Source organism: Dicentrarchus labrax, unplaced genomic scaffold (assembly GCF_905237075.1).
Source record: "Dicentrarchus labrax unplaced genomic scaffold, dlabrax2021, whole genome shotgun sequence".
Lineage (NCBI taxonomy): Eukaryota > Metazoa > Chordata > Actinopteri > Moronidae > Dicentrarchus > Dicentrarchus labrax.
The window spans coordinates 22,188,296-22,199,256 of record NW_026136723.1 but is presented as its reverse complement, the minus strand read 5'-3'; the positions used below and the strand labels follow the sequence as shown (position 1 = coordinate 22,199,256).

Sequence of the window (10,961 nt, the reverse complement as noted above, 5' to 3'; positions counted from 1 at the left end):
GAGTCAGCTGGTATGACCTCTTTGGGACAAGGGAATTCAGAGATAGCATCATGAAAATATACATTGTTAAATTAAAACCATATCTCTTTATTACAATGAATGTAAGGCTACGTGGCATTAACTGGTGTAACTTCAGTACCACGCTGTATTGGACTGCTATAGGAAAACACCTACAGCTGTGTTTATTCACTCACACTGGACAGCCATCATTGGTATGTGTCACCTTCCTCTGCTTCCCTTTGTGTATCATTCCCTCTCCTGTTTCCTGTGTCCTGGCCGGTTGTCATGACCACCGTTACCAAGGAGATCGGAGGCTACAGAAGAAAGGAAACCTGAACCACAGATCTTGATGCCCCGATATTTAATTCATCGACTCAATGGCACACCAAGGTTCAGTGTAATGCAGATGGAGCGAGAGCGGTCTTGGGTAGAAGGGGCATTTCTGAATATGAAAACAAAGAGGTGCTGTCAGATCCTTCTGTTACATTCAGGGTCTCTTTTTTTTTTTTTTTTTTTTACTCCTAGCTGTTTATTTAACAAAATATTGCTAATAACCATGATATATCACCTGATACAGGCCTGCAATTTTCAGCCTTTTAATGTTTCAGCCACAGTTTTGTGAAATTTAATTAAAATGACATTGAACAAAAAAATGTAAGAATTCAGGGGTATGGTAATTTCCTTTGTCTAGATGACAGTGCTTACAATCAATACATGTGACTTTTTTTTCTTTTTTTAACCTGTGTATTTCTCCTGTGGCTTTTCAACATTTCAACCTCAGTTGTTGTTAGAGAAATCCTTTTGTGAAGCAGTTTCTCCTTTTCATTGCAGACAAAAAGGGCAAGTGAAAGCTAATTTTTGTGAAAGCTCCTTTAAAATACATGCCAGTTTGTGTGGTATGAAGCAACACAAAGTGTGTAATCCTCATTGTAGAGGCCCCCCTCCCATGTTGTCTTTGTGTTAACTGATCCACCTACAGACAGCTCTCCATCCTCGTCCATCCCTCCCTCCCACCTTTTGTTGTCTCATCCTCTTTTGCCCTCTCCCTCCCTTGTGCATCGCTGGGTTTTTTTTTTCCTGGGGTTCAGTGTTGCTCTCGCAGGTTTGTCTGTCAACACGGTACCGAAGATGGGAGGGAGTGAAATGATGCTGTATTTACTCAGAAGTCTGACCATGCGGCCCTGATTTGTTATTTATACCCTTGCTGGAACTGAATTGACCCATTTGGGCTGCGTTGCTACCAAAGGAAGCGATTGGGGGGAGGGTGAAGCCGAGCAGCAGCTGAAGTGGCCTCGTCAAGGCTTGGACCTCGGCGCCGTTTATTGTCAACAAGGAGACACTTCAGCTGGCAACAGCAGCAGTGTCTGATGAAGAGTCCTGCTGGCTGTTTTCCTCTGGAAACCTGTGCTTTTTTTTTTTTAAATAGAAACAGATTTAAAAGCTTGTCTGGATTCTGGGAAAGAACCTGCTTAAATAACTAACTGGAATAACCTATTTTTACTGACTCATAAACAGCTGATTGTTCCTCTCTACAGGATGTTTGTTGTCAACTAAGAGGTAAAAAGCTACGACGATTTTTACTCTGTGTAATCAAGCGCCACTATTTCAGCCTTGCTGTGACAGGATACACTCATAGCAGCACCAGTGGCCTTGAATCCAAGTATCGGGTTATATCAGTCTGATCCATCTAGGTAAGGCTACACCAAAACAGGAGTGTGACACTGAAACACACTGCAGCTCAACAATCGGCCCCCTGGGTTTGAACCAGAGCTGAAGCCAAGGAACCACTTCCACAATATATTTAAAAGGGAAAAAAATCCTGGCTGGGATCCATTTCTTCCACAGGGCCTGGACCGTGAAGCCTTATTGATCCAGCTTCTGCAGGCTGCCACAGGTGGCTGCACCGCTATCGGCTACTCAATAATGCATTGACTCAAACTCAGGAATGAAAAGGAGGAGAAAGTGTGCGAGCCTCTGATCCTTCTGGAAACGTTGATGACTGTCGAGAGAAAGCGAGTGATTACTTCTGGATAAAGTTGTGAATTGAGGACACGTGGAAGTGAAAACGGAGAGCAGATGTTGAGGAGGAAAAGGAAAAGAGAAGAAAATGGCTGCTGACAAAGTGACACTGGGGCAAAGACCATAGGAAGCTTGACCAAGCCAGACAGGAAGTGGGAAAGAAAAGGAATAGACTTTAAACGACCATAAAGAAGGATAAACAAGAAAATAAGATCTCACTAAAGAGACGACTGTGGTAGACAAAGACGGACCACACAAAGGAGGTCATCATGGTGAACACTGGCATGCAGCTGATCAGCTTCACCTGCGCGGTGACTGGCTGGATCATGGCGATCGCTGTCACGGCCTTGCCTCAGTGGAAGGTCTCGGCCTTCATTGGCAGCAACATTCTGACCTCAGAGATCAAGTGGGAAGGCATCTGGATGAACTGTATCTACCAGACCACTGGTCACATGCAGTGTAAGACGTACGACTCAATGCTGGCCCTGCCTCCAGACATCCAGGCAGCTCGTGCTCTCATGTGTCTGGCCATCTTCATGGGCTGGCTCTCCTGCACCGTGTCCTGCTGCGGCATGAAGTGCACCACCTGCGCCGGGGACGACCGCCGGGCCAAGGCGGGCATTGCCCTCTCAGGTGGGGTTCTGTTCATTCTGACCGGCCTGTGCGTGCTGATTCCAGTTTCCTGGACTGCTAACACAGTCGTCCAGGATTTCTACAACCCCAACGTGCCCTTGATGCACAAAAGAGAGCTGGGTCAGGCTATTTATCTGGGCTGGGCTTCTGCGGTTATTCTTATGATCAGTGGAGCTGTGCTGAGCAGCACCTGCCCCCTCATGGAGAGGGGCGGCAGGTACCGCAGGGGCTACATAGGCCGGAGCTTTGCTAATTCACCTGCTTCAGCACCAGATCCCCCAAAGCCTATCACATCCAACAGTGTACCATTAAAGGAGTATGTATAGGAATAAGAAGAAGGAACACCAGCAGGCGGAGAGGGAGGAAGTAAAGGAGTGGATGCTGATACAAACTCTGGTTCTTTCCTAGATTTAACCTGTCTCAAGTTTTAAGTCTGTGAATTTTAAGCTATAAATTGAAATCTCTATATTTATTAATATATTCAACGTATATTTTGCTTATTTTGTATATCTCTTTGTAATGTTAAACTTGTATGCAGTACTTAAGAACGTTTGTTTGAAATTTGACTTTTACTGCACTGTGATTTATAGTAGTGCCTGAAGAAAGCCCATTGCCTATATTGTCAAATCAACAGCATTCACACAAAAGTATGACTGTTATGACGGCTTTTATGATGGCCCGTGTTTATGATTGCAGTGATTTCTGAAACAGTTATTCTCTGACAATATCATTACCTCGAGTGTGCCTACATCAAAAGTTTGAAATAAAATAAGTTTGTTAAAGCGTGCTTCACAAACAGTGTTTTGCAAGTCTTCATCCTTGTCTCTGCTGGCGGCTTTTAAAAATACATGTGGTTTGGGCCATTGTGACCATCACAGACAACAATGTCAGAGTAATTTCAGGTCCTTTTTTTCTCCTGATAAAAGTTCCTCTTCATCTTGAATTACCATATAATGTCCGGTACATGCACACACTTCCCATCCAAGAACATGTCTTGGACATTTTTACGACAAAACCAAATTCCAGTCCTTTGCCAACATCAGGAAATGCATCCATCTGAGGTATACGTATATGTATGTTCGCTCATATTTCCTTCTTCTTTTCTAGCCTCTTCATAGAAATGTGGAGAATGTCGGATTCACAAGCTGGTCAGACTTCCATTTATGTTGCTTTTACTCTCTTCATTGCGACTCAATAAAGAAGGACACTTTGCAAAGTGTATCTGAAAGGCAACAGAGAAGTAATTAGTTCACCCACAAATCTTTAGCACCATGTATTTTACATGCACACAGATCTGGCCGAGCATTTTTCTCTGCTCAGTTTGTACTAAAACACAAGGTATTTTAAAAAATTATGTTATATGGGTATGTGAAGAGTTTCCTAAAATAATTTGAATACTGGCTCTGGAGCCAGGTCCCTTTACCAGTCATTTTAAGTAATACAAAAAGAATATTGGAAAAGACGATGCACAGGGTCACGAAAAAGGTCTTTTTTGTTTAAAGTCATGATATAATATTTCAAACATCAAAAGATGATATTTGCTTTTTTTTTAAATAAATTTGGACAACAAAACAGATATTGCTGGTAGAACTGTTCCACAAAAGATACGTGACTCAGTTTGGCCTATTATCTATAGTATGAGTCAAAACTGCCAGTGTTTGTAAAAGTATGACACTGTTTCAAACTCTTTATATCTCACAAGAATGAACCTGGCATGTATGATTAATTACTGTTTATTTGAACAAAGCAACATTACATTTAGTTATCAGCATTAATAAACACTTTACCTGTGATGCGGTCTTCTGCATTAGGAGACTCCAAGGATTTCCATCTTTTGGGAGCAGCCTCTAAAAGGGAGAGATCATCTGCTCTCAGTGTTTGCAGCAGAGTCTTCCTCCTCAGAAATCTGAACACATGAGTTGAGGGGGGAAAAAAAAACAAAACCTGAACAGAATGCAAACCCAACCCAATGCAACCACGAAACAGGAAGGATACTGTTGTCGATAGTGACGCTCAGCATCCTGCAGCCACTCCAGCATGTCAGAGAGAGACGGGGCGGTGGCCGAGCGCTCTGTCACAGTGAGCAGATCCAGACTGTCTGTGTTCTGCTCGTAGAGCTGGAGGACTGCAGAGACCTGGTTACTGATGGAATCTCTGACAGACTGTAGAGAAGACCTGAGGGATAGAGGGATGGATGGATGAACAGATAGCACAGCTGCCCTGTGTCAAACTCTAGTTATAAACCCTTTATTATTTTAGCTGATATTGAGCATATTCCTAAATAAATGTCTAATCAACTTATCCCACTAAACACATAGGAGTAATGTTTTTCTGGAGAATGCTGTTATAATACTAATTCTAATAACAGAAGTCACATTGCGACTGTGATATTGTACATCTCATACAAAGATTGTGAACCCTCAGAGAGGTAAGTACATCATCTCTAACAGTCTTATTCGTGACTGTCACTTACATCTTCTCGTTGAGTTTGACCAGCACTGTATCCGTGGCCTGTAAGAGCTTGAATCGCAGCCCTTCCTCCAGGTCAGGAAAGTCTCTGAGGGGTGTGTTGGAGATTTGGACGTTGGAAAGAGCTCTCGACTGCTCGGCCAAATTCCCGAGAGACACCATCAGAGGGCTGCAGTCGGCCAACACACTGCTCCATATTTTCTGGTTATTTTCAAGACTCTGGAAGCTTTTCCTCAGCGCTTGATGGAGTGAAAGTAGTGCAGGTTTGGACATTTCAGCCGCGGATTTTTAGACATCAGTTTACCGTAAAATCAAAGTCGTGTGTGAGCAATTAAAAAAAAATAATGTTTAGTCCGTTTTGGAGCAACAGGCTGCTTTAAAAGGCGCCCTGTAGCCCTTCAACCTGTCGCAACTATAACCGCTGTTAACACCACATTTCTACCATGTTGCCTGAAACCCACTTCCGTTCTCCTGATGTAAACACTGACGTTTTGTGCTGTGATTGGCCGAGCACCATTTGGTCGTGACGCAGGGGCAAACACGCGTTATAATTGGCTGACTGTGCGTGTGGCCCCTCCCCGCGGGCAGATTTGAAAACGGCTTTGTGAGGGAAGAGCGAGTCCGAGCGTCCGAGGAAGAAAACAAAACCAGGTAATTCCCTCTAAATAAAATAAACATCACCACGGCAGACACGTATTATTTCTAGTGTTTTATTAAGTGTGTGTGCGTCGTGAACACAACTGACAATAAAGCATGTCAGACAAATTGCGGGGCGAGCTAATGTTAGCATGTTACCTTAGCAGAACCTGTGACGTTGGCTTAAACAGCCAACCACATGTCGGCGGTTTCTTTTTTTAAAAAACGCTAAACGTATTCACATCCCAACGCTACACAGTTTAAGTTAATGATATAAGTGTGTTGTATTGTCAAACGTGCAGACATGGCCCCCAGGAAAAGGACCACCAAACAACGGAAAAACAACCCCAAGACGGCCAAGCTCGAAGCTTTCCTGGAGGACTTCGACAGCGAGGGTTTGTAAAGCAGTGCTCTGTGGAATAGACTAACGTTATATACATGGTTTGTTTTTAAATGTGCCTTATTTGGGAATGTGCATTGACCGCCAGCCCCAGGCAGGCTTGCTGTGTATGTTGTTTGGGTGTGCTATTTTTTTTTAAGGGGGCCCTGAATTATGTATAGCCCTTTGATGGCATTAGAGAGGGTGACACAGATGTTGACATTTGAGAGTGGAACAATAGACACTACAGTGCTCTATGGCTGACACACTGTAATGGTTATACTCTCTCTATAACATATGTTTGACCTTTCTAGACTGCAATTTCTTGTAACCTATTGGTCAACGTATATGCTCATACTAACATATCTGTAATTGGTCGAAATTGGCTGATAGTGTTGCCCTGGGTGATTTTATTTATCAAGCTAATATACAATGCTTATAAAAAGTATTCACCCCTTTTTGTTTCTTTTATAAATCATGGTCAATATAATTTGGCTTTTATGACAAGAATTTGCAAAAATATATTAATATCAAAGTGAAAACGGATTTTTACAAACTAATGTAAATTAATTAAAAATATATATGGTAAAGAAGATGATTGCATAAATATACACTCCCCTTTAAAGTGACTGACCTAATTCAACAGAAGTCCAGCTAGTTGATGCCAGCAGTGTCACAATTAGTGAAATGGAGAATCACCTGAGTTCAGCTGGTGTGTGTAAAGGGATTGTAGTATAAAAAAACACCTGTGTCTGGGAGGTCCAGTCTCTGGTTCATCAGTATTCCTACTACAATTGCAACATGAAGAAAAAAAAGAACTCTCCAAGCAACTCAGAGAAAAGATCATTGAAAAGTACAAGTCAGGAGATGGCTACAAAAAGACTTCTAACTCACTGGACATCCCACGGAGTTCAGTTAAGTCCATCATTAAGAAATGGATGGAGTATGGCACTTGTTTAAATCGTGGAGTCAATTTGAACTACTTGATAAACTGCTGGTTGGTGTTATCTAAAACACGACAATAACAACACTTATGTTTTCACAGTGAAGACCAGAGTTGGACAGCTGAAAGAGAAGATCAACCAGCTGCTGAAAGATGTTGACAACAGCTACAACATGGCTCTTATCAAGCTCCCCAAGGCTGTCAGGCAAACAACCTGGCTGGAACATTGCAGTAAGTTAACACAAACCCTCTCACATTGTCATGAAACACAAATCCCAATTCCATGAACACGGTTTAAAGAAATATTGCAATTGTGCTACAGAGGTTTCTTTAGCATTCTATGCTGCTCTCATACAAGCATAACTGCAGATCTGGATCTTTTAATGGGCAAAACATTTGTATATTTCTGTTTCGAGTGAGTTTCATGATGTAGTTACAAAAAATAGGCACACTTGCCACGTTACTTGTAACAGGCGTTGCGTATAAAGGGATACGTGACAGCTACATATATTGTTTTATCCTTTTAATCATCATAAAATTAAAAGTATTTACCCATCTCTCTGTAGAGTCTGAGAAACCAAAGTCCCCAGAAGTGGATAATACAAAGGTGAGTTGATTATCTTTCTATCTCATATCATGCGTCATGATTCAGTGTATCGCAAGTTTCAGGAAGTCTTTGGTTTGTGCAGGCACATCCTGTGCTGTATTAAACAATGATTCATGTCTGTCTGTTAACAGAGAGAAGAGGAAGCTGCTATTGTTGATAGCGTTGTGGCTGAGGACCACACAGTCCTTCTGAAATCAGTCAAGAAAAGTATGTTAGAAGTAGTTTTTCTGTTTTTCTTTTGAATTATCCTTAAACAAAGTCTAATAACATAGACCACTTTGCATCTTTAAATGGGATGGAACATGTCCAATATCTTTCAACGAAGTGGATATAATCCCGTTTATTTTGTGTCCAACTCAGCGTCAAAGAAAAAAGGTGGAGCCAAATCCAGTTCAGAGGATGAAAACACCCCGAGCACGACGAGGAAGGTAGTGGCTGATTTTCATTCAAGAATGCACAAGAGGGACAAAACACAGCTGAGTGTTTGAGAGCATCTCATAAATATAAGGAGTGGACGATTGCTGTGGAATGTCATTTATGTGCAGTCCACTTTACGCTCTTTAACGGCCTGTTCCTAATTCAGGGAAAAGCAACAAGAAAACCTCCGACTACATCAAAAAGGGCAAAGGCGCTGTCAGTCAGCAAGCAGAACACCTCCATCAGACGGTAAGACCTCTTTCTTCTTCCTTCTTTTTGACCCCTTTCTTCCTTTCAGTACCCCAGTTGCATCATACTAACATCCCTCTGTCTGGAATCAGATCGACCAGGAAGCCATTGGTCACTCCTGCCAGGAGTATGCTGGATTCTTCTTTGATGATGGGCTCTACCCCCCTTGTCACCCCACGCTTCGACCCAAGGTAAGCCAGAAATATGTATTTTAGCTTAGAAACTGGTGTGGGGCAGCTGTAACCAATTACTATTCTCACTGTGTCTGCAACAAAGGATTTTTCATTCTCTGTAAACTGATGAAGCATTTTTTATTTAGCTATTTGCATCAATGAAATTAGCACAGAAATTCCTGTACAGCACAGCAGGGTACGGTTATGTAATAAAGGCACAATGGGTAAATAAATGCCAGAATTATTACAAAAAACCTCAGGTTGATCTTCAGAGCACTTTTGCTTTTATAAATCTTCAAGTGGATCTAGCGTCTTTTATCCGAGCGTTCTTCATTATGTGGGCACTGAAGAGTTGTTATCATAGCTGGCTGCTTCATTTGAAATGCCTCTCTAATGGGTCATCTCGAGCAATTTACTCTCTTTGATCTTGTCTTTTTCTTTTCTAAATCGGAGGCATTAACCACAGCGAGGCGTTCACAATACCCACCATACGTGCTTTATTTCCTCAGGCTTCCTAAGACCCCCGCTGTGAGAGTTCCCCGCCACAAAGAGAGGGTCTACAGCATTTCAGTCAACGGCTCTCCCATTGCAGCAGGAAATGAGGACATTGTCATCAACGTCCCCATCGGCAACGGAGAGGTGAGTGTGCGGTTAGCTGGACTCAGACTTCAGGATCCTACAGGACAGTATTTTATTCAAGTAATAAATAGTTTTAACCAGGAATGTCTGCAAAGGACAGATATTAAGAAATTGAGACTATGTTTTACTTTACACTTCACTTTATCCTCATTACAAATTTTGACAATGCTCTACAACATGATAATACTGGGGATCTTTAAATACTTCTCTGTGTGAGGCCTGTATTTATCTTCCACAATATACAATTTTATTTATTATATTCCAACAAGACTTTGGATTATGCTGATTGAGTTGAATTTACCATCCTAATGTGTTGTTATATGTTGATCCAGAGCGTTCAGCTATTGGCCAGTCAGATGGACTCAGTGGACCTGTCACTCCTGGATGAAACTGCTCTGAAGAGCATTCGGCTGCTGAAGGTACATCAATCACTTCTGTCCAAGAACATTTCTGTAGTATCACTGGTTTGCTACAAGATTTAGTGTAATGTTTTGAAATATTTGCACATGCTTTTATTCTCATTTTTTTTGTTTTCTTCTTCTTCTTCTTGACAGAGTCGTCTCACAACCCTGTGTGGGATATCAGAATGACCTGACTGCGATGATGTTTTTTTTTGTACTGATAGGTGAGATTTTAAAAGATACACAGGTTCTTCAGAAAACCATGTTTTGTCAGTATTTTGTTTTACTGGATGTTTTCTTTTGACCTAATTCATTCACTGGAATTCATTCAGTTAATGAAAGTGAATGAAAGTTATTTTACTATTTCTGTTTTCCTCATATACTTTTGTAAGATAGTCTAGTTAACTGCCTTACTTACTTCATCTTTCATTTTTATGTGGGTATTTTCTGCTGCTTTCATAGCATTAGGCTTAATCCCTGGGGGAATTCTGCCTAATGTCTGTCTCATTTTAGTGCTATTCCAATCTTTTATTCCTGTTGGCCAGACGGACTTGTAGAGTCTGGATTTTAGTTGTCCTATAAATCTTGTAAGGCTTCTAAGATCATTTAAAATGAACACGTCTGTACTCTGCAAATATGTTTTACTGTTCATTCTTTGTTCTGTAAGTACACTCTAATCCAACTTTTTTTTGGTTTCATTTTGTCATTGTTGAATCGGAGTCCCTCCATCTTTCTATAAATCATCTTACAGTTACATTATTAGTGCAAATACAAACGTCGTGTACATAGATCACTCTTTGTCTACAGAACTGATAAAGGATTTTGACCACAGATCTACATTTGTGTGACGTGATTTATTTGGAATTAAAATGTGTTGGTTGATAAGAGTGTGGATGAGTAGCTTGATCATTAAAAAAGCATGTTTTAACAATTATTAAAATGCTATGATTATGTATAAGTAGACTTTTTGGGACAGGTTTTTTATTGACAAAGCCATCTTCATCAAGCTATACCTTTTCTTGATGACCAGTAGGTGGCAGCATTTCACCACTTAAGTGTCTGGAGTAGTCAGAACCTCCTCTTCACTGTTCTTTCTTTCTCCAGTTGTAACCTGCCCTCAGCATTAAAGCAGTTTCCAAACAGACCAAAGATTGAAGTAAAACCCATTTCAATACTTGCTTCTGCTGATTATCAAGAACAATAAGAGAGGAAACTTAGTATTCACTCTGAGAACTTAATCATAGTTTTGATATTTAAATACTTTGATGTACTTCACTGAGTTTCATTACCCTGTGTATCTACAAGAAAAAGCAAAGTCACTGCTTTCTTGTGCTTCTCAACGCTAAGCTTTATTTAGTTTATAGTGACAAACTAGAGCTGTCAACTTTTCTGTTAA

At 41.1% G+C, this 10,961-nt stretch overlaps 3 protein-coding genes across 5 annotated transcripts; 2 read left to right on the top strand and 1 right to left on the bottom strand.

Annotated features, from left to right (window-relative positions):
• Positions 1-2,288: 2,288 nt before the first annotated feature.
• Positions 2,289-2,978, top strand: cldn35 (claudin 35). Its single transcript, XM_051390265.1, has one exon. It carries the CDS (start codon positions 2,289-2,291, stop codon positions 2,976-2,978), a length of 690 nt encoding a protein of 229 aa, XP_051246225.1.
• A 324-nt stretch (positions 2,979-3,302) lies between these two features.
• c19h1orf109 (c19h1orf109 homolog (H. sapiens)) lies at positions 3,303-5,568 on the bottom strand. The gene is made up of 4 exons (XM_051390266.1): positions 5,126-5,568; positions 4,648-4,827; positions 4,440-4,558; positions 3,303-3,874 (listed from the first exon to the last, which is right to left on the bottom strand). Exons 1-4 carry the CDS (start codon positions 5,392-5,394, stop codon positions 3,834-3,836), a joined length of 609 nt encoding a protein of 202 aa, XP_051246226.1. The 5' UTR covers positions 5,395-5,568; the 3' UTR covers positions 3,303-3,833.
• cdca8 (cell division cycle associated 8) lies at positions 4,821-10,396 on the top strand. Of its 3 annotated transcripts, none has more exons than XM_051390263.1 (11): positions 4,821-5,080; positions 6,060-6,152; positions 7,182-7,310; positions 7,646-7,686; positions 7,818-7,893; positions 8,047-8,114; positions 8,270-8,352; positions 8,445-8,543; positions 9,035-9,164; positions 9,497-9,583; positions 9,719-10,396. In XM_051390263.1, exons 2-11 carry the CDS (start codon positions 6,062-6,064, stop codon positions 9,752-9,754), a joined length of 840 nt encoding a protein of 279 aa, XP_051246223.1. In that variant the 5' UTR covers positions 4,821-5,080; positions 6,060-6,061; the 3' UTR covers positions 9,755-10,396. The 3 variants fall into 3 exon arrangements, with proteins under 3 accessions (XP_051246223.1, XP_051246221.1, XP_051246222.1); XM_051390261.1 differs by lacking the exon at positions 4,821-5,080 and adding an exon at positions 5,661-5,772; XM_051390262.1 differs by lacking the exon at positions 4,821-5,080 and adding an exon at positions 5,677-5,772 and having other exon boundaries at positions 6,036-6,152.
• The last annotated feature ends 565 nt before the right edge of the window (positions 10,397-10,961 follow it).